The sequence below is a fragment of the Coregonus clupeaformis genome, chromosome 11 (genome assembly GCF_020615455.1).
Source record: "Coregonus clupeaformis isolate EN_2021a chromosome 11, ASM2061545v1, whole genome shotgun sequence".
Taxonomy (NCBI): domain Eukaryota; kingdom Metazoa; phylum Chordata; class Actinopteri; order Salmoniformes; family Salmonidae; genus Coregonus; species Coregonus clupeaformis.
In genome coordinates this window covers 35,717,128-35,740,634 of record NC_059202.1, presented here as the reverse complement: position 1 = coordinate 35,740,634, position 23,507 = coordinate 35,717,128, and the positions used below count along the sequence as shown (strand labels likewise).

At 43.1% G+C, this 23,507-nt stretch overlaps 1 protein-coding gene across 1 annotated transcript in view; it reads left to right on the top strand.

The window, feature by feature from the left end:
- LOC121576872 (cAMP-specific 3',5'-cyclic phosphodiesterase 4D) overlaps positions 1–23,507 on the top strand; it is a 159,419-nt gene that overhangs the window by 39,729 nt on the left and 96,183 nt on the right. Inside the window, exon 3 of the mRNA XM_045223527.1 lies at positions 9,182–9,384. Coding sequence (XP_045079462.1) covers positions 9,182–9,384 — 203 coding nt within the window. The remainder of the gene's footprint in view (positions 1–9,181; positions 9,385–23,507) is intronic.

Below are 23,507 nucleotides of genomic sequence, written 5' to 3'. Positions count from 1 at the left end.
GGGGATTCATCAGAGAAAATGACTTTATCCCAGTCTTCAGCAGTCCAATCCCTGTACCTTTTGCAGAATATCAGTCTGTCCTTGATGTTTTTCCTGGACATCAGGCCATCCTCCAAAAGTCTTCGCCTCACTGTGCGTGCAGATGCACTCACACCTGCCTGCTGCCATTCCTGAGCAAGTTCTGCACTGGTGGTGCCCCGATCCCGCAGCTGAATCAACTTTAGGAGACGGTCCTGGCGCTTGCTGGACTTTCTTGGACGCCCTGAAGCCTTCTTCACAAAAATGTTACCTCTCTCCTTGAAGTTCTTGATGATCCAATAAATGGTTGATTTAGGTGCAATCTTACTAGCAGCAATATCCTTGCCCGTGAAGCCCTTTTTGTGCAAAGCAATGTAGACGGCACGTGTTTCCTTGCAGGTAACCATGGTTAACAGAGGAAGAACAATGATTACAAGCACCACCCTCCTTTTAAAGCTTCCTGTCTGTTATTCTAACTCAATCAGCATTACAGAGTGATCTCCAGCCTTGTCCTCATCAACACTCTCACGTGTTAACGAGAGAATCACTGACACGATGGCAGCTGGTCCTTTTGTGGCAGGGCTGAAATGCAGTGGAAATGTTTTTTGGGGATTAAGTTCATTTTCATGGCAAAGAGGGACTTTGCAATTAATCTGATCACTCTTCATAACATTCTGGAGTATATGCAAATTGCCATCATAAAAACTGAGGCAGCAGACTTTGTGAAAATTAATATTTGTGTCTTTCTCAACTTTTGACCACGACTGTACAGTACCAGTCAAAGGTTTGGACACACCTACTCATTCAAGGGTTTTTCTTTATTTTTTACTATTTTCTACATTGTAGAATAATAGTGAAGACATCAAAACCATGGAATCATGTAGCAACCAAAGAAGTGTTAAACAAATCAAAATGTATTTTATATTTGAGATTCTTCAAATAGCCACCCTTTGCCTTGATGACAGCTTTGCACACTCTTGGCATTCTCTCAACCAGCTTCATGAGGTAGTCACTAGGAATGCATTTCAATTAACAGGTGTACCTTCTTAAAAGTTAATTTGTGGAATTTATTTTCTTCTTAATGTGTTTGAGCCAATCAGTTGTGTTGTGACAAGGTAGAGGGGGTATGTAGAAGATAGCCCTATTTGGTAAAAGACCAAGTCCATATTATGGCAAGAACAGCTCAAATACAGTGGGGCAAAAAAGTATTTAGTCAGCCACCAATTGTGCAAGTTCTCCCACTTAAAAAGATGAGAGAGGCCTGTAATTTCATCATAGGTACACGTCAACTATGACAGACAAATTGAGAAAAAAAAATCCAGAAAATCCCATTGTAAGATTTTTAATGAATTTATTTGCAAATTATGGTGGAAAATAAGTATTTGGTCACCTACAAACAAGCAAGATTTCTGGCTCTCACAGACCTGTAACTTCTTCTTTAAGAGGCTCCTCTGTCCTCCACTCGCTACCTGTATTAATGGCACCTGTTTGAACTTGTTATCAGTATAAAAGACACCTGTCCACAACCTCAAACAGTCACACTCCAAACTTCACAATGGCCAAGACCAAAGAGCTGTCAAAGGACACCAAAAACAAAATTGTAGACCTGCACCAGGCTGGGAAGACTGAATCTGCAACAGGTAAGCAGCTTGGTTTGAAGAAATCAACTGTGGGAGCAATTATTAGGAAATGGAAGACATACAAGACCACTGATAATCTCCCTCGATCTGGGGCTCAATGCAAGATCTCACCCCGTGGGGTCAAAATGATCACAAGAACGGTGAGCAAAAATCCCAGAACCACACGGGGGACCTAGTGAATGACCTGCTGAGAGCTGGGACCAAAGTAACAAAGCCAACCATCAGTAACACACTACGCCGCCAGGGACTCAAATCCTGCAGTGCGAGACGTGTCCCCTGCTTAAGCCAGTACATGTCCAGGCCCGTCTGAAGTGCATTTGGATGATCCAGAAGAGGATTGGGAGAATGTCATATGGTCAGATGAAACCAAAATATAACTTTTTGGTAAAAACTCAACTCGTCATGTTTGGAGGACAAAGAATGCTGAGTTGCATCCAAAGAACACCATACCTACTGTGAAGCATGGGGTTGGAAACATCATGCTTTGGGGCTGTTTTTCTGCAAAGGGACCAGGACGACTGATCCGTGTAAAGGAAAGAATGAATGGGGCCATGTATCGTGAGATTTTGAGTGAAACCCTCCTTCCATCAGCAAGGGCATTGAAGATGAAACGTGGCTGGGTCTTTCAGCATGACAATGATCCCAAACACACCGCCCGGGCAATCGAAGGAGTGGCTTCGTAAGAAGCATTTCAAGGTCCTGGAGTGGCCTAGCCAGTCTCCAGATCTCAACCCCATAGAAAATATTTGGAGGGAGTTGAAAGTCTGTGTTGCCCAGCGACAGCCCCAAAACATCACTGCTCTAGAGGAGATCTGCATGGAGGAATGGGCCAAAATACCAGCAACAGTGTGTGAAAACCTTGTGAAGACTTACAGAAAACGTTTGACCTGTGTCATTGCCAACAAAGGGTATATAACAAAGTATTGAGAAACTTTTGTTATTGACCAAATACTTATTTTCCACCATCATATGCCAATAAATTCATTAAAAATCCTACAATGTGATTTTCTGGATTTTTTTTTCTAATTTTGTCTGTCATAGTTGACGTGTACCTATGATGAAAATTACAGGCCTCTCTCATCTTTTTAAGTGGGAGAACTTGCACAATTGGTGGCTGACTAAATACTTTTTTTCCCCACTGTAAGTAAAGAGAAACAGCAGTCCATCATTACTTTAAGACATGAAGGTCAGTCAATACGGAAAATTGAAAGTTTCTTCAAGTGCAGTCGCAAAAACCATCAAGCGTTATTTATGTTTAGTTATTTATGTTTAGATCTGCATTGCTCAGCAATATTTATTTTATTTATATATTTCACCTTTATTTAACCAGGTAGGCCAGTTGAGAACAAGTTCTAATTTACAACTGCGACCTGGCCAAGATAAAGCAAAGCAGTGCGATTAAAAACAACAACAACACAGAGTTACATATGGGATAAACAAAAACGTACAGTCAATAACACAATAGAAAAATAGAAAATCTATATACAGTGTGTGCAAATGTAGTAAGTTATGGAGGTAAGGCAATAAATGGGCCATATATCCTTGAGCTGTTATAGCTTGCTTAACTCATGGGTCGATCCAGGATGGCACTTAAGTGCGTAATATGTTTACGTTGCAACTTATTCTGTTTTGGTTTATTAGATGCTAAATGAACACTTGATTTGCAGGAGCCTCGTCAGTTCATATGTTAGTAGAAGTTCTAGGATAGTGAGAGGTGAACGTATATTTTAGATGTTATTTTTGTTTTACCTCTCGTTGGAGGTCACGCCGTGCATTTTTGACATCGGCCAGACAGTGTTTTATATTTGAATTTTGTATATATTTTTTCTATTTGTATATGCTTGTTGAAAGTTGGTTGAGGGGGAGAGTAAATGTTGGGGGACAGGGTGGAGAGTAAGGGTGCTTGCTGGGGGGGATGGATTGGTTGGATACTGCTCGAGTATAGGCGCTACATATGCTGCTCTTGATAGTTTGGTGCACTTTCATACCATTTTATTGAGTTACACGTTATGCAGGCCACCATAGGAACTACAAATGAGAGGAGGGCGGGGCTTACATTTACTTCCTGGAATGTCAAGGCTTTAAACAAACCAATTAAGAGAGGCAAGGTCCTAGCCTGCTTGAAATCACTCTCGTCTGATATGATATTTTTGCAAGAAACCCATCTGAAAAACAATTCTCATAGCTGACTTAAATGTAGGTGGGTGGGTCAAGTGTATGATTCTAACTTCTCTGCCAAAACGACAAGCACAGCGATTCTGGTACGGAAAGGAATTCCCTTTCTACATAAAACAACTATTGCGGATAGAGGGTCGCTATGTGATCATAATAGGAGAGATCTATTCTACTTCTGTAACTCCACTGAATATCTATGGGCCAAACATTGATAACCACACATTTTTCAAGAGTCCTTGCCCTGTTTCCAGATATCTCCCATACTAACCTCGTCATTGGGGGGGACCTTAATTGTGTGCTAGACCAATATTTGGATAGATGCTCTACCCGGCGTACCCCTACCTCCTATTCAAGCAAAATCTTGAATACTTACATAAAACACTAACTTATTTGATATTTGGAGGATCTCCAACCCAACGGGTAGGCAATACTCCTTTTACTCTCGTGTTCACAATGTTTATACCTGAATTTACTACTTTTTGGTTGATACGAAATTACTCCCTTATACCTGTAATGTGAGGTATCATGATAATATAATCTCTGACCACGGTCCACTCACCTTTTCCCTGAGATTGGGTGACATCGTATCAAACGAGAGGGTCTGGAGGTTGAATCCTCAGCTCTTCACAGAACCAACATTCTGTGAAAATCTTAAAGACCAAATTAAATGTTTATTTGATACCAACGACAACACAGAGACTTCCCCAGCATTATTGTGGGAAACGCTGAAGGCTTATTTGAGAGGCTGTATCATCTCCTTTCAGGCTGCCAGGAGTAGGCAAAGCAGAGAGAAATTAGTAGAATTGGAAGGACAAATTCACTTACTGGATAGGGAGAATGCTAGTCATCCATCTATGGAGAAACATAAAAAAATAACCACTTTGAAATGTGAATGAAATCAGATTCACTCAGCTAAAATTTTGTTGTTTGACATTAGAAAGCTTCCATTAAAGAAAACCCTTTGAGTTTTATTATCTAGATAGCTCTGAATCCACGAAATGGCAGAGGTTGAAAAGCCATAACACATTTTTTTCAACAACAGGTTATGGTCAATAATATCAAAGGCTGCACTGAAATCTAACAGTACAGCTCCCACAATCTTCTTATTATCAATTTCTTTCAACCAATCATCAGTCATTTGTGTCAGTGCTGTGCATGTTGAGTGCCCTTCCCTATAAGCATGCTGAAAGTGTGTTGTTAATTTGTTTACAGAGAAATAGCATTGTATTTGGTCAAACACCATTTTTTCCAACAGTTTGCTAAGAGCTGGCAGCAAGCTTATAGGTCTGATGTTAGAACCAGTAAAGGCCGCTTTACCATTCTTAGGTAGTGGAATTACTTCAGCTTCCCTCCAGGCCTGAGGACAAAGACTTTCCTCTAGGCTCAGATTAAAGATATGACAGATAGGAGTGGCTATAGAGTCAGCTACCATCCTCAGTAGCTTTCCATCTAAGTTGTCAATGCCAGGAGGTTTGTCATTATTGATCGATAACAATTATTCCACCTCTCCCACACTAACTTTACAAAATTCTAACTTTCAATGCTTTTCTTTCATTATTTGTTTTTTTTATGCATGAATACGATGGCTCACTGTTCATTGTTGGGATTTCCTGCCTAAGTTTGCCCACTTTGCCAATGAAGTAATCATTAAAATAATTGGCAACATCAAATGGTTTTGTGATGAATAAGGTATCTGATTTGATGAAATCTGTCTTCTAATTTGTCTTTCTGCCCATAATTTCATTTAAAGTACTCCAACGTTTTTTTCCATCATTCTTTATATCATTGATCTTGGCTTCATAATACAGTTTCTTCTTCTTTTTGTTGAGTGTAGTCACATCATTTCTCAATTTACAGTAAGTCAACCAATCAGATGTGCAGCCAGACTTATTAGCCACTCCTTTTGCCCCATCTCTTTCAACCATACAGTTTTTCAATTCCTCATCAATCCATGGAGCCTTAACAGTTCTAACAGTCAGTTTCCTAACAGGTGCATGTTTATCAATAATTGGAAGATCCTTGCAACATCATCATGCTGAAACATTAGGTGATGGCGGCAAATGAATGGCACAACAATGGGCCTCAGGATCTCATCAGGCTATCTCTATGCATTCAAATTGCCATCGATAAAATGAAATTGTGTTCATTGTCAGTAGCTTATGCCTGCCCATACCATAACCCCACCGCCACCATGGGGCACTCTGTTCACAACGTTGACATCAGCAAACCGCTCACCCACACGACGCCATCTGCCTGGTACAGTTGAAACCCGGGATTCATCCATGAAGAGCACACTTCTCCAGTGTGCCAGTGGCCATCGAAGGTGAGCATTTTGCCAAATGAAGTCAGTTACGACGCCGAACTGCAGTCAGGTCAAGACCCTGGTGAGGACGACAAGCACACAGATTAGTTTCCCTGAGACGCTTTCTGACAATTTGTGGATACATTTATTTGGTTGTGCAAACCCACAGTTTCATCAGCTGACAAGGTAGCTGGTCTCAGACGATCCCGAAGGTGAAGATGCCGGATGTGGAGGTCCTTGGCTGGCGTGGTTATGCGTGGTCTGCGGTTTTGAGGCCGGTTGGATGTACTGCCAAATTCTCTAAAACGACGTTGTAGAGAAATGAACATTACATTCTCTGGTAACAGCTCTGGTGGACATTCCTGCAGTCAGCATGCCAATTGCACGCTCCCTCAAAACTTGAGGCATCTGTGGCATTGTGTTGTCTGACAAAACTGCACATTTTAGAGTTGCCTTTCATTGTCCCCAGCACAAGGTGCACCTGTGTAATGATCATGCTGTTTAATCAGCTTCTTGATATGCCACACCTGTCAGATAGATGGATTATCTTGGCAAAGGAGAAATGCTCACTAACAGGGATGTAAACAAATTTGTGCACAGAATTTGAGATAAATAAGCTTTCTGTGCTTATGGAACATTTCTGGGATCTTTTATTTCAGCTCATGTTCTGTTTTTTTTGTTCAGAGTGTGTGTATGTATGTGATATATATATATATATATATATATATATATATATATATATATATATATATATATATATATATATATATATATATACATACATACATACATACATACATACATACATACATACATACATACATACATACAGTGGGGAGAACAAGTATTTGATACACTGCCGATTTTGCAGGTTTTCCTACTTACAAAGCATGTATAGGTCTGTAATTTTTATCATAGGTACACTTCAACTGTGAGAAACGTTTCCACCCCCATGCTTCACAGTAGGTATGGGGTTCTTTGGATGCAACTCAGCATTCTTTGTCCTCCAAACACGACGAGTTGAGTTTTTACCAAAAAGTTCTATTTTGGTTTCATCTGACCATATGACATTCTCCCAATCCTCTTCTGGATCATCCAAATGCACTCTAGCAAACTTCAGACAGGCCTGGACATGTACTGGCTTAAGCAGGGGGACACGTCTGGCACTGCAGGATTTGAGTCCCTGGCGGCGTAGTGTGTTACTGATGGTAGGCTTTGTTACTTTGGTCCCAGCTCTCTGCAGGTCATTCACTAGGTCCCCCCGTGTGGTTCTGGGATTTTTGCTCACCGTTCTTGTGATCATTTTGACCCCACGGGGTGAGATCTTGCGTGGAGCCCCAGATCGAGGGAGATTATCAGTGGTCTTGTATGTCTTCCATTTCCTAATAATTGCTCCCACAGTTGATTTCTTCAAACCAAGCTGCTTACCTACAGTGGGGAGAACAAGTATTTGATACACTGCTGATTTTGCAGGTTTTCCTACTTACAAAGCATGTAGAGGTCTGTATTTTTTATCATAGGTACACTTAAACTGTGAGAGACGGAATCTACAACAAAAATCCAGAAAATCACATTGTATGATTTTTAAGTAATTAATTTGCATTTTATTGCATGACATAAGTATTTGATACATCAGAAAAGCAGAACTTAATATTTGGTACAGAAACCTTTGTTTGCAATTACAGAGATCATATATTTCCTGTAGGTCTTGGCCAGGTTTGCACACACTGCAGCAGGGATTTTGGCCCACTCCTCCATACAGACCTTCTCCAGATCCTTCAGGTTTCAGGGCTGTCGCTGGGCAATACGGACTTTCAGCTCCCTCCAAATATTTTCTATTGGGTTCAGGTCTGGAGACTGGCTAGGCCACTCCAGGACCTAGAGATGCTTCTTACGGAGCCACTCCATAGTTGCCCTGGCTGTGTGTTTCGGGTCGTTGTCATGCTGGAAGACCCAGCCACGACCCATCTTCAATGCTCTTACTGAGGGAAGGAGGTTGTTGGCCAAGATCTCGCGATACATGGCCCCATTCATCCTCCCCTCAATACGGTGCAGTCGTCCTGTCCCCTTTGCAGAAAAGTATCCCCAAAGAATGATGTTTCCACCTGCATGCTTCACGGTTGGGATGGTGTTCTTGGGGTTGTACTCATCCTTCTTCTTCCTCCAAACACGGCGAGTGGAGTTTAGACCAAAAAGCTATATTTTTGTCTCATCAGACCACATGACCTTCTCCCATTCCTCCTCTGGCGGGCCTGGACATGCGCTGGCTTGAGCAGGGGGACCTTGCGTGCGCTGCAGGATTTTAATCCATGACGGCGTAGTGTGTTACTAATGGTTTTCTTTGAGACTGTGGTCCCAGCTCTCTTCAGGTCATTGACCAGGTCCTGCCGTGTAATTCTGGGCTGATCCCTCACCTTCCTCATGATCATTGATGCCCCACGAGATGAGATCTTGCATGGAGCCCCAGATCGAGGGTGATTGACCGTCATCTTGAACTTCTTCCATTTTCTAAAAATTGCGCCAACAGTTGTTGCCTTCTCACCAAGCTGCTTGCCTATTGTCCTGTAGCCCATCCCAGCCTTGTGCAGGTCTACAATTTTATCCCTGATGTCCTTACACAGCTCTCTGGTCTTGGCCATTGTGGAGAGGTTGGAGTCTGTTTGATTGAGTGTGTGGACAGGTGTCTTTTATACAGGTAACGAGTTCAAACAGGTGCAGTTAATACAGGTAATGAGTGGAGAACAGGAGGGCTTCTTAAAGAAAAACTAACAGGTCTGTGAGAGCCGGAATTCTTACTGGTTGGTAGGTGATCAAATACTTATGTCATGCAATAAAATGCAAATGAATTACTTAAAAATCATACAATGTGATTTTCTGGATTTTTGTCTCTCACAGTTGAAGTGTACCTATGATAAAAATTACAGACCTCTACATGCTTTGTAAGTAGGAAAACCTGCAAAATCGGCAGTGTATCAAATACTTGTTCTCCCCACTGTATTTGATCAAATTCCTGTCCTCTGATAGTAGTGTTTTGTTTCCTCCACAGAGTCGGCGGGACTCCCTCCCTCTCTCCAACCCCAGCTATGTGTTGTGTCGGCGTTTCTCGGGGACGGTGCTGCTGCCCCCGCTGTCCCGGCGCCACTCCACCCACGCCCAGGACCACCGCAAGCTGCTACACCTGGAAGCCCTCTATAGGAAGGCCCTGGCTGGCGTAGAGGCCACGAGCCTGGAGACCATCGACGACTGCAAGTCAGTGGAGCAGCTTGTTAATCTTTCAACTATCTTTCTCTAATGCTCTGTCTCTCTCTTTGTATTTCCTCTCTTTATTTCTCACAATCTCTAATTTCTCTCCCTCTTTTTCTACCCCCCTCAACAAGCCTTCTCCCGTCTGTGTGCTCAACAAGCCTTCTCCCCTCTGTGTGCTCAACAAGCCTTCTCCCCTCTGTGTGCTCAACAAGCCTTCTCCCCTCTGTGTGCTCAACAAGCCTTCTCCCATCTGTGTGCTCAACAAGCCTTCTCCCCTCTGTGTGCTCAACAAGCCTTCTCCCCTCTGTGTGCTCAACAAGCCTTCTCCCCCTCTGTGTGCTCAACAAGCCTTCTCCCCTCTGTGTGCTTAACAAGCCTTCTCCCCTCTGTGTGCTCAACAAGCCATGAACTGTCCACAGTGTGATTCATTGAGAAGGCTACTGTGTGGTATTGATGTCTTCTGCTGGGGTTACTCCACACTTCAGGAGAATGTTATGTAATCTCAGAAGGACAGACTGTCAACTGACTTTCAGTCAAATTAGCTGGGATGGAAACTGCATCTGTGACATTTGGTTTTCGAATCCATCTATACTTGCAGTCAAGGCTGAGGGAGCAGACACTGAGTAACTTTTGTGGATGTGTGTGTGGGCGTGGCCGGTGTCTGTTTGTCCCCGGATGTCTGTGTGTTTATGCACTCACTCACACAGCGTCTTCCCATCACACCTGCCTGCCTGCCCCTACTTCTCTTAGTACGTGCTCATCCACCTTCATATTCTTGGCTGTGCTGAATCTCTCTGAATCCCGTATCTCTCTAGGCCCAGAGGGTGTTAAGAAAAGCCTTCTGTCTGACGGCTGCTACCTAACTCTCTCTCTCCCAGCCTCGGGTCAATGGAGGGCACTGCCTTAGTATGTCTGTGTTCGTGTATCCATCCACACATTTCGTTTTGGCCCAGCGCTACATCTAGCCTCTCCACCCACACACTGTGTCCATGCCTGAGCTGATGGCTCTACAGTCTGCTTCTCGGCAGCGCAGGCATCACAGAGGCCAGACGACAGGAAAAGATGCAGGGTTCTGTATGGCGGGCTGTTGTTGCTGTGTTACAGGAATTAGTGACTCTCCTTCTGAAATGACGGGTACAGTGCCTTGCAAAAGTATTCATCCCCCTTGGTGTTTTTCCTATTTTGTTGCATTACAACCTGTAATTTAAATGGAATTTTTATAGATTTCATATAATGGACATTCACAAAATAGTCCAAAGTGAAATGAAAAAAATAACTTGTTTCAAAAAATTCTAAAAAATAAATAACTGAAAAGTGGTGCGTGCATATGTATTCACCTCCTTTGCTATGAAGACCCTACATAAGATCTGGTGCAACCAATTACCTTCAGAAGTCACATAATTAGTTAAATAAAGTCCACCTGTGTGCAATCTAAGTGTCACATGATCTCAGTGTATATGTATGTATGTGTATATATATATATATATATATATATATATATATATATATACACACACACACCTGTTCTGAAAGGCCCCAGAGTCTGCAACACCACTAAGCAAGGGCCACCACCAAGCAAGCGGCACCATGAAGACAAAGGAGCTCTCCTAACAGGTCAGGGACAAAGTTGTGGAGAAGTACAGATCAGGGTTGGGTTATAAAAAAATATCAGAAACTTTGAACATCCCACGGAGCACCATTTAAATCCATTATTAAAAAATTGAAAGAATATGGCACCACAACAAACCTGCCAAGAGAGGGCCGCCCACCAAAACTCATGGACCAGGCAAGTAGGGCATTAATCAGAGAGGCAACAAAGAGACCAAAGATAACCCTGAAGGAGCTGCAAAGCTCCACAGCGGAGATTGGAGTATCTGTCCATAGGACCAGTTTAAGCCGTACACTCCACAGAGCTGGGCTTACGGAAGAGTGGCCAGAAAAAAGCCATTGCTTAAAGAAATAAGCAAACACGTTTGGCAAAAGACATGTGGGAGACTCCCCAAACATATGGAAGAAGGTACTCTGGTCAGATGAGACTAAAATTGAGCTTTTTGGCCATCAAGGAAAACGCTATGTCTGGCACAAACCCAACACCTCTCATCACCCCGAGAACACCATGTTTTTCATCGGCATGGACTGGGAAACTGGTCAGAATTGAAGGAATGATGGATGGCGCTAAATACAGGGAAATTCTTGAGGGAAACTTGTTTCAGTCTTCCAGAGATTTGAGACTGGGACAGAGGTTCACCTTCCAGCAGGACAATGACCCTAAGCATACTGCTAAAGCAACACTTGAGTGGTTTAAGGGGAAACATTTAAATGTCTTGGAATGGCCTAGTCAAAGCCCAGATCTCAATCCAATTGAGAATCTGTGGTATGACTTAAAGATTGCTGTACACCAGCGGAACCCATCCAACTTGAAGGAGCTGGAGCAGTTTTGCCTTGAAGAATGGGCAAAAATCCCAGTGGCTAGATGTGCCTTATAGAGACATACCCCAAGAGACTTGCAGCTGTAATTGCTCCAAAAGGTGGCTCTACAAAGTATTGACTTTGTCACTGGACGATCCCCCATGTTACGTTCTCCCCTCGGGTGTAGTTTGTCTGAGGAGGAGACGTAAATGCCTGTGCCTACGCACACAATGTAAACTAGATGGATGGGGAAGAAATGTGGGGTGTAACTAACTAAAATAACCAGACACAACAACCAGAACTCAATGTTAGCCCCCTGGGGACATGTAGTAAGGTACTAAACAACATATTCAACACCCTTAAAGAAACAGTAATAAAACAAAGACCAATCAAACAAACCAGGGATGGTAAGAGAAGGGAATGTTTGGGAACGGGGTCCAAGTAATGAAAATAAACAAAAGGTCCCTCCTCTTCTACACACCTCTCTCTCTCTCTCTCTCTCTCTCTCTGATCTCTCTCGATCTCTCTCGATCTCTCTCGATCTCTCTCGATCTCTCTCGATCTCTCTCTCTCGAGCTCACACAGCAAACAGTTAATATACTCTGGTCACTCAACCACAGCTGCCAGGACGCCCACCATCGTCAGCCGCAACTCGGCACACCTGAAATAACCAGAACACACCAACAGAACAACCACTCTGAACCACACACACACTACAAAGGAAGATTGGGAGAAAGAAAAACATGTCACACGTAACCGCCCCCCCCTATTATTACATATATATATATACATACATACAGTGGGGGAAAAAAGTATTTAGTCAGCCACCAATTGTGCAAGTTCTCCCACTTAAAAATATGAGAGAGGCCTGTAATTTTCATCATAGGTACACGTCAACTATGACAGACAAAATGAGAATTTTTTTCTCCAGAAAATCACATTGTAGGATTTTTAATGAATTTATTTGCAAATTATGGTGGAAAATAAGTATTTGGTCAATAACAAAAGTTTCTCAATACTTTGTTATATACCCTTTGTTGGCAATGACACAGGTCAAACGTTTTCTGTAAGTCTTCACAAGGTTTTCACACACTGTTGCTGGTATTTTGGCCCATTCCTCCATGCAGATCTCCTCTAGAGCAGTGATGTTTTGGGGCTGTCGCTGGGCAACACGGACTTTCAACTCCCTCCAAAGATTTTCTATGGGGTTGAGATCTGGAGACTGGCTAGGCCACTCCAGGACCTTGAAATGCTTCTTACGAAGCCACTCCTTCGTTGCCCGGGTGGTGTGTTTGGGATCATTGTCATGCTGAAAGACCCAGCCACGTTTCATCTTCAATGCCCTTGCTGATGGAAGGAGGTTTTCACTCAAAATCTCACAATACATGGCCCCATTCATTCTTTCCTTTACACGGATCAGTCGTCCTGGTCCCTTTGCAGAAAAACAGCCCCAAAGCATGATGTTTCCACCCCCATGCTTCACAGTAGGTATGGTGTTCTTTGGATGCAACTCAGCATTCTTTGTCCTCCAAACACAACGAGTTGAGTTTTTACCAAAAAGTTATATTTTGGTTTCATCTGACCATATGACATTCTCCCAATCCTCTTCTGGATCATCCAAATGCACTCTAGCAAACTTCAGACGGCCTGGACATGTACTGGCTTAAGCAGGGGGACACGTCTGGCACTGCAGGATTTGAGTCCCTGGCGGCGTAGTGTGTTACTGATGGTAGGCTTTGTTACTTTGGTCCCAGCTCTCTGCAGGTCATTCACTAGGTCCCACCGTGTGGTTCTGGGATTTTTGCTCACCGTTCTTGTGATCATTTTGACCCCACGGGGTGAGATGTTGCGTGGAGCCCCAGATCGAGGGAGATTATCAGTGGTCTTGTATGTCTTCCATTTCCTAATAATTGCTCCCACAGTTGATTTCTTCAAACCAAGCTGCTTACCTACAGTGGGGAGAACAAGTATTTGATACACTGCTGATTTTGCAGGTTTTCCTACTTACAAAGCATGTAGAGGTCTGTATTTTTTATCATAGGTACACTTAAACTGTGAGAGACGGAATCTACAACAAAAATCCAGAAAATCACATTGTATGATTTTTAAGTAATTAATTTGCATACTACCAGCAAGTCTTAAAAGATATTAGAAATACATCAAAACACTATAATGTTGAAGTTAAGACCCTCGCCAACTAATATCAACATTTATATTTAATTAATATTCAATTATTTGCCTTCAGTAAGTTTAAGAAATATTGCCTAGTGTCGTGTCATTCTGTTACAATAAACCCACATACTGTCTCTTTAAGATATTTTCTAATTTCTCTCCCTCATGAGGAGGGAGGATAATAAAAGTTCACAGAAGTAACAAGTAAAGGTAGACCTACTGTTATAGTGTTTTAACTGATAACAATTTGGTTTGTGGTTCATTAAGTGATTTAAAACGTGTCATGACAGAAAAATCACTAACAGAGAATGACTGCAATTGAATTGGCTAAAAAGGAAATGATAGTAGTCACAAACTACAGTTGGGTCACCTGCTACTGTCCTCCCTTCAACTGTCTCTCTCTCTCTCTCTGTCTCCCTCTTGCTCTCCCACTCTCGATGTTTGCAATGCCAGGAACAGGGCACAGTGACATGCACATAACTAGAGGGAAAGGTAGAGAAAAGGAGTGGGAGTCCTCTGTAATTCATTTGAAAACGTTGTGCAATTATCCATGTATTTTGGGTACAGGATGCATTCTAAAGTCTATTACTTTCAAAGGTCTATTACTGTCAAAGGTCTATTACTGTTGAATAACTATTACTGATGTCAGGGCTATGGGGAGTGTTATTGCCTTTTAAGGTTGAGCATTACAAGATGCAGGTAACTGCCAAATATTGGAAACACTTGAGTAAATGAGGGATACAAAGTATATTGAAGGCAGGTGCTTCCAAACAAGTGTGGTTCCTGAATTGATTAAGCAATTAACATCCCATCATGCTTAGGTCATGTATAAAAATGTTGGGCAGGCCATTATTTTGGCTACCATGACTATTCCCCCATAGGATGACAATGTCCCCATCCACAGGGCACGAATGGTCGCTGAATGGTTTAATGAGCATGAAAACGGCTGTCTCAGTCACCAGATCTCAACCCAATTGAACACTTATGGGAGATTCTGGAGCAGCGCCTGATTCTGGAGCAGCGTTTTCCACTACCATCAACAAAACACCAAATTATGGAATTAGATAGATTTCCAGACGCTTGTAGAATCTATGCCAACGTGCACTGAAGCTGTTCTGGTTTATGGTGGCCCAACGCCTTATTAACACACTTTATGTTGGTGTTTCCTTTATTTTGGCAGTTACCTGTATGTAGGTCTGTAGATGGGTATTTTAACTCTGAGTCATTGTTAATCAATACTAGAATAGAATACCACCTAATTCATAGCAGTGGCAATAAAGGGGTAATGAGATAAAGAAACAATGTTGATACCTCACAGTCCAACGTTAGTGTCAGGATTTAGTTAGTGTCAGGATTTAATGAAATTAAAGAGAACAAACTGGAACTGCAAGTGCAATTGTATTCTAGTGATATTGGAGGGAAATGAAAGTTCAATAAAAGCTGTTTCTTTATTATTTAATTAATGTACTATACTAATAAAGAAACACCTTTAAATATGAATGAAGTTATTTTATTACATTTAACTTGCACTCCTTGAGTGGCGGAATATCTTTTGTAGTTCCTTTGAAATTATCTACAGTGAGGGGAAAAAAGTATTTGATCCCCTGCTGATTTTGTATGTTTGCCCACTGACAAAGAAATGATCAGTCTATCATTTTAATGGTAGGTTTATTTGAACAGTGAGAGACAGAATAACAACAAATAAATCCAGAAAAACGCATGTCAAAAATGTTATAAATTGATTTGCATTTTAATGAGGGAAATAAATATTTGACCCCCTCTCAATCATAAAGATTTCTGGCTCCCAGGTGTCTTTTATACAGGTAACGAGCTGAGATTAGGAGCACACTCTTAAAGGGAGTGCTCCTAACCTCAGCTTGTTACCTGTATAAAAGACATCTGTCCACAGAAGCGATCAATCAATCAGATTCCAAACTCTCCACCATGGCCAAGACCAAAGAGCTCTCCAAGGATGTCAGGGACAAGATTGTAGACCTACACAAGTCTGGAATGGGCTACAAGACCATCGCCAAGCAGCTTGGTGAGAAGGTGACAACATTTGTTGTGATTATTCGCAAATGGAAGAAACACAAAATAATTGTCAATCTCCCTTGGCCTGTGGCTCCATGCAAGATCTCACCTCGTGGAGTTGCAATGATCATGAGAACGGTGAGGAATCAGTCCAGAACTACACGGGAGGATCTTGTCAATGATCTCAAGGAAGCTGGGACCATAGTCACCAAGAAAACAATTGGTAACACACTACGCCGTGAAGGACTGAAATCCTGCAGCGCCCGCAAGGTCCCCCTGCTCAAGAAAGCACATACAGGCCCGTCTGAAGTTTGCCAATGAACATCTGAATGATTCAGAGGAGAACTGGGTGAAAGTGTTGTGGTCAGATGAGACCAAAATCGAGCTCTTTGGCATCAACTCGCCGTGTTTGTAGGAGGAGGAATGCTGCCTATGACCCCAAGAACACCATCCCCACCGTCAAACATGGAGGTGGAAACATTATGCTTTGGGGGTGTTTTTCTGCTAAGGGGACAGGACAACTTCACCGCATCAAAGGGACGATGGACGGGGCCATGTACCGTCAAATCTTGGGTGAGAACCTCCTTCCCTCAGCCAGGGCATTGAAAATGGGTCGTGGATGGGTATTCCAGCATGACAATGACCCAAAATAAACGGCCAAGGCAACAAAGGAGTGGCTCAAGAAGAAGCACATTAAGGTCCTGGAGTGGCCTAGCCAGTCTCCAGACCTTAATCCCATAGAAAATCTGTGGAGGGAGCTGAAGGTTCGAGTTGCCAAACATCAATCAATCAATTTTATTTTATATAGCCCTTCTTACATCAGCTAATATCTCGAAGTGCTGTACAGAAACCCAGCCTAAAACCCCAAACAGCTAGTAATGCAGGTGTAGAAGCACGGTGGCTAGGAAAAACTCCCTAGAAAGGCGAAAGCCTAGGAAGAAACCTAGAGAGGAACCAGGCTATGAGGGGTGGCCAGTCCTCTAATGGCTGTGCCGGGTGGAGATTATAACAGAACCATGCCAAGATGTTCAAAAATGTTCATAAGTGACAAGCATGGTCAAATAATAATCAGGAATAAATCTCAGTTGGCTTTTCATAGCCGATCATTAAGAGTTGAAAACAGCAGGTCTGGGACAGGTAGGGGTTCCATAACCGCAGGCAGAACAGTTGAAACTGGAATAGCAGCAAGGCCAGGCGGACTGGGGACAGCAAGGAGTCACCACGGCCGGTAGTCCCGACGTATGGTCCTAGGGCTCAGGTCTCTCAGTTGGCTTTTCATAGCCGATCATTAAAGAGTTGAAAACAGCAGGTCTGGGACAGGTAGGGGTTTCGTAGCCGCAGGCAGAACAGTTGAAACTGGAATAGCAGCAAGGCCAGGCGGACTGGGGACAGCAAGGTGTCATCATGCCCGGTAGTCCTGACGTATGGTCCTAGGGGCTCAGGTTCTCAGAGAGAAAGAGAGAACGAGAGAATTAGAGAGAGCATACTTAAATTCACACAGGACACTGGATAAGACAGGAGAAGTACTCCAGGTATAACCAACTAACCCCAGCCCCCCGACACATAAACTACTGCAGCATAAATACTGGAGGCTGAGACAGGAGCGGTCCGGAGACACTGTGGCCCCATCCGAAGAAACCCCGGACAGGGCCAAACAGGAAGGATATAACCCCACCCACTCCGCCAAAGCACAGCCCCCGCACCACTAGAGGGATATCCCCAACCACCAACTTACAATCCTGAGACAAGGCCGAGTATAGCCCACAGAGGTCTCCACCACAGCACAAACCAAGGGGGGGCGCCAACCCAGACAGGAAGATCACGTCAGTAACTCAACCCACTCAAGTGACGCACCCCTCCCAGGGACGGCATGAAAGAGCACCAGCAAGCCAGTGACTCAGCCCCTGCAACAGGGTTAGAGGCAGAGAACCCCAGTGGAGAGGGGAACCGGCCCGGCAGAGACAGCAAGGGCTGTTCGTTGCTCCAGCCTTTCCGTTCACCTTCACACTCCTGGGCCAGACTACACTCAATCATATGACCTACTGAAGAGATAAGTCTTCAGTAAAGACTTAAAGGTTGAGACCGAGTCTGCGTCTCTCACATGGGTAGGCAGACTGTTCCATAAAAATGGAGATCTATAGGAGAAAGCCCTGCCTCCCGCTGTTTGCTTAGAAATTCTAGGGACAATTAGGAGGCCTGCGTCTTGTGACCGTAGCGTACGTATTGGTATGTACGGCAGGACCAACTCGGAAAGATAGGTAGGAGCAAGCCCATGTAACGCTTTATAGGTTAACAGTAAAACCTTGAAATCAGCCCTTGCCTTAACAGGAAGCCAGTGTAGGGAAGCTAGCACTGGAGTAATATGATCAAATTTCTTGGTTCTAGTCAGGATTCTAGCAGCCGTATTTAGCACTAACTGAAGTTTATTTAGTGCTTTATCCGGGTAGCCGGAAAATAGAGCATTGCAGTAGTCTAACCTAGAAGTAACAAATGCATGGATTAATTTTTCTGCATCATTTTTGGACAGAAAATTTCTGATTTTTGCAATGTTACGTAGATGGAAAAAAGCTGTCCTTGAAACAGTCTTGATATGTTCGTCAAAAGAGAGATCAGGGTCAAGAGTAACACCGAGGTCCTTCACAGTTTTATTTGAGACGACTTTACAACCATCTAGATGAATTGTCAGATTTAACAGAAGATCTCTTTGTTTCTTGGGACCTAGAACAAGCATCTCTGTTTTGTCCGAGTTTAAAAGTAAAAAGTTTTCAGCCATCCACTTCCTTATGTCTGAAACACAGGCTTCTAGCGAGGGCAATTTTGGGGCTTCACCATGTTTCATTGAAATGTACAGCTGTGTGTCATCCGCATAGCAGTGAAAGTTAACATTATGTTTTCGAATAACATCCCCAAGAGGTAAAATATATAGTGAAAACAATAGTGGTCCTAAAACGGAACCTTGAGGAACACCGAAATGTACAGTTGATTTGTCGGAGGACAGACCATTCACAGAGACAAACTGATATCTTTCCGACAGGTAGGATCTAAACCAGGCCAGAACTTGTCCGTGTAGACCAATTTGGGTTTCCAGTCTCTCCAAAAGAATGTGGTGATCGATGGTGTCAAAGGCAGCACTAAGGTCTAGTAGCACGAGGACAGATGCAGAGCCTCGGTCTGACGCCATTAAAAGGTCATTTACCACCTTCACAAGTGCAGTCTCAGTGCTATGATGGGGTCTAAAACCAGACTGAAGCATTTCGTATACATTGTTTGTCTTCAGAAAGGCAGTGAGTTGCTGCGCAACAGCTTTTTCTAAAATTTTTGAGAGGAATGGAAGATTCGATATAGGCCGATAGTTTTTTATATTTTCCGGGTCAAGGTTTGGCTTTTTCAAGAGAGGCTTTATCACTGCCACTTTTAGTGAGTTTGGTACACATCCGGTGGATAGAGAGCTGTTTATTATGTTCAACATAGGAGGGCCAAGCACAGGAAGCAGCTCCTTCAGCAGTTTAGTAGGAATAGGATCCAGTATGCAGCTTGAAGGTTTAGAGGCCATGATTATTTTCATCATTGTGTCAAGAGATATAGTACTAAAACACTTAAGTGTCTCTCCCGATCCCAGGCCCTCGCAGAGCTGTGCAGATCCAGGACAGCTAAGCCCTGGAGGAATACGCAGATTCAAAGAGGAGTCCGTAATTTGCTTTCTAATGGTCATGATCTTTTCCTCAAAGAAGTTCATGAATTTATCACTGCTGAAGTGAAAGCCATCCTCTCTTGGGGAATGCTGCTTTTAGTTAGCTTTGCAACAGTATCAAAAAGAAATTTTGGATTGTTCTTATTTTCCTCAATTAAGTTGGAAAAGTAGGATGATCGAGCAGCAGTGAGGGCTCTTCGGTACTGCACGGTACTGTCTTTCCAAGCTAGTCGGAAGACTTCCAGTTTGGTGTGGCGCCATTTCCGTTCCAATTTCCTGGAAGCTTGCTTCAAAGCTCGGGTATTTTCTGTATACCAGGGAGCTAGTTTCTTATGACAAATGTTTTTCGTTTTTAGGGGTGCAACTGCATCTAGGGTATTGCGCAAGGTTAAATTGAGTTCCTCAGTTAAGTGGTTAACTGATTTTTGTCCTCTGACGTCCTTGGGTAGGCAGAAGGAGTCTGGAAGGGCATCAATGAATTTTTGTGTTGTTTGAGAATTTATAGCACGACTTTTGATGCTCCTTGGTTGGGGTCTGAGCAGATTATTTGTTGCGATTGCAAATGTAATAAAATGGTGGTCCGATAGTCCAGGATTTTGTGGAAAAACATTAAGATCTACAACATTTATTCCATGGGACAAAACTAGGTCCAGAGTATGACTGTGGCAGTGAGTAGGTCCAGAGACATGTTGGACAAAACCCACTGAGTCGATAATGGCTCCGAAAGACTTTTGGAGTGGGTCTGTGGACTTCTCCATGTGAATATTAAAATCACCAAAAATTAGAATATGATCTGCTATGACTACAAGGTCTGATAGGAATTCAGGAAACTCAGAGAGGAACGCTGTATATGGCCCAGGAGGCCTGTAAACAGTAGCTATAAAAAGTGATTGAGTAGGCTGCATAGATTTCATGACTAGAAGCTCAAAAGATGAAAACGCCATTTTTTTTTTGTAAATTGAAATTTGCTATCGTAAATGTTAGCAACACCTCCGCCTTTGCGGGATGCACGGGGAATATGGTCACTAGTGTAACCAGGAGGTGAGGCCTCATTTAACACAGCAAATTCATCAGGCTTAAGCCATGTTTCAGTCAGGCCAATCACATCGAGATTATGATCAGTGATTAGTTCATTGACTATGACTGCCTTTGAAGTGAGGGATCTAACATTAAGTAACCCTATTTTGAGATGTGAGGTATCACAATCTCTTTCAATAATGGCAGGAATGGAGGAGGTCTTTATCCTAATAAGATTGCTAGGGTGAACACCGCCATGTTTAGTTTTGCCCAACCTAGGTCGAGGCACAGACACAGTCTCAATGGGTATGGCTGAGCTGACTACACTGACTGTGCTATTGGCAGACTCCACTAAGCTGGCAGGTTGGCTAACAGCCTGCTGCCTGGCCTGCACCCTATTTCACTGTGGGGCTAGAGGAGTTAGAGCCCTATCTATGTTGGTAGATAAGAGGAGAGCACCCCTCCAGCTAGGATGGAGTCCGTCACTCCTCAGCAGGTCAGGCTTGGTCCTGTTTGTGGGTGAGTCCCAGAAAGAGGGCCAATTATCCACAAATGTTATCTTTTGGGAGGGGCAGAAAACAGTTTTCAACCAGCGATTAAGTGCTGAGACTCTGCTGTAGAGCTCGTCACTTCCCCTAACTGGGAGGGGGCCAGAGACAATTACTCGATGCCGACACATCTTTCTAGCTGATTTACAAGCTGAAGCTATGTTGCACTTGGTGACCTCTGACTGTTTCATCCTAACATCGTTGGTGCCGACGTGGATAACAATATCTCTATACTCTCTACACTCGCCAGTTTTAGCTTTAGCCAGCACCATCTTTAGATTAGCCTTAACGTCGGTAGCCCTGCCCCCTGGTAAACAGTGTATGATCGCTGGGTGATTCGTTTTAAGTCTAATACTGCGGGTAATGGAGTCGCCAATGACTAGGGTTTTCAATTTGTCAGAGCTAATGGTGGGAGCCTTCGGCGTCTCAGACCCCGTAACGGGAGGAGTAGAGACTAGAGAAGACTCAGACTCAGACTCCGACTCGCTACATAATGGGGAAAACCGGTTGAAGGTTTCTGTCGGCTGAATGAGCGACACCGGTTGAGCATTCCAACAGTATTTCCCTCCAGAAGCCATGAGAAAGTTGTCCGGCTGCGGGGACTGTGCGGGGGGGATTTATACTAACGTTACTGTCTGTACTTACTGGTGGCACAGACGCTGTTTCTTCCTTTCCTACACTGAGATTACCCTTGCCTAACGATTGCGTCTGAAGCTGGGCTTGTAGCACAGCTATTTTACGCCGTAAGGCGATCGTTCTCCTGTATATTATGAGTACAGCGACTGCAATTAGAAGACATCATGTTAATGTTACTACTTAGCTTCGGCTGTTGAAGATGTTGATGAACCATGTCCAGATAAAGCGTCCGGAGTGAAAAAGTTGAATAAGGGAAAAAAGTTGCGATGGAAAAAAGGAAAATAACGTAAAGTTGGCAGCTAAAACGCACAGGAAAATGACTCTTCTGTCTCGGGATAAACGTCCGGGGTGAAAAAGTTTAACGAAAAAAGATGAGTGAGGACAAAACTAAAAAGTTGGTAAATTTGTTGAACACAAAGATTGATTAAACGTTTATTAAAAGTAAAACGTGAATAGTTTGGCAGGTAGCCAAGTAGCAACAAACAGCACAGCAGTACGGAGACAATGCGGAAGCGAGACGGAAGTCACGTCAAATCTCGTCAAATCAGCCACGAAACCTTAATGACTTGGAGAAGATCTGCAAAGAGGAGTGGGACAAAATCCCTCCTGAGATGTGTGCAAACCTGGTGGCCAACTACAAGAAACGTCTGACCTCTGTGATTGCCAACAAGGGTTTTGCCACCAAGTACTAAGTCATGTTTTGCAAAGGGGTCAAATACTTATTTCCCTCATTAAAATCCAAATCAATTTATAACATTTTTGACATGTGTTTTTCTGGATTTTTTTGTTGTTATTCTGTCTCTCACTGTTCAAATAAACCTACCATTAAAATTATAGACTGATCATGTCTTTGTCAGTGGGCAAACGTACAAAATCAGCAGGGGATCAAATACTTTTTTCCCTCACTGTATATGGAAGTGATCTTTTTGATTGCAGAGTTGGGCTGACTCATTTACAATTACCAGTAGCCGACATACAATTTGGTCACAGAAAACTGGGGACAATTTTAACTTTAATGATTTGAACCCCAGAAGAACCCAAATGGAAAGTGTCCAAAGTTGATAACAGAAATAAGTCAATGTTATGTTTCACGGAGGGATTAGTAATTTCCTGAATTCTTAGTCAATGATGCTTACTCGGTAATGTGATGAATAGCCAACCTCGCGTCAGTCCCAACGGTTGGCTGGACTGCTTTATAAAACGCGCGCGGATGAGAGCACAACAACACACGCAGGGGAGTGAGAGTTCACCTATCTATAGATGCTCCTCTCTCTCCGACATGCTTTTGTTTGAAGAGCTTTCAGAAATGGACAAAAACGTTGTTTTCTTCTATGCCTTGTTATAAGCACATACCTTGGGAGAGCGAGCGAGGATTAACACAAATGTTTGCGGACGGATGAATCTCTGAATGAAAGGCAACAATAGAAGAGAGGATCAAATTAATAGTTTCATATAATATTTTAAGAGTTGATATCATTCGTTTGTGGCTGTACTATTCACTGGGGTTATGTCGATATTGACGCAGAATAACTTTCCTGTTGGATTGTGAGGAAGCGTTACCTCGTTTCAGGACCCTCGGCTCGTGGACGGCACACTCTGCCACCGCCAACAGCGCACATAGA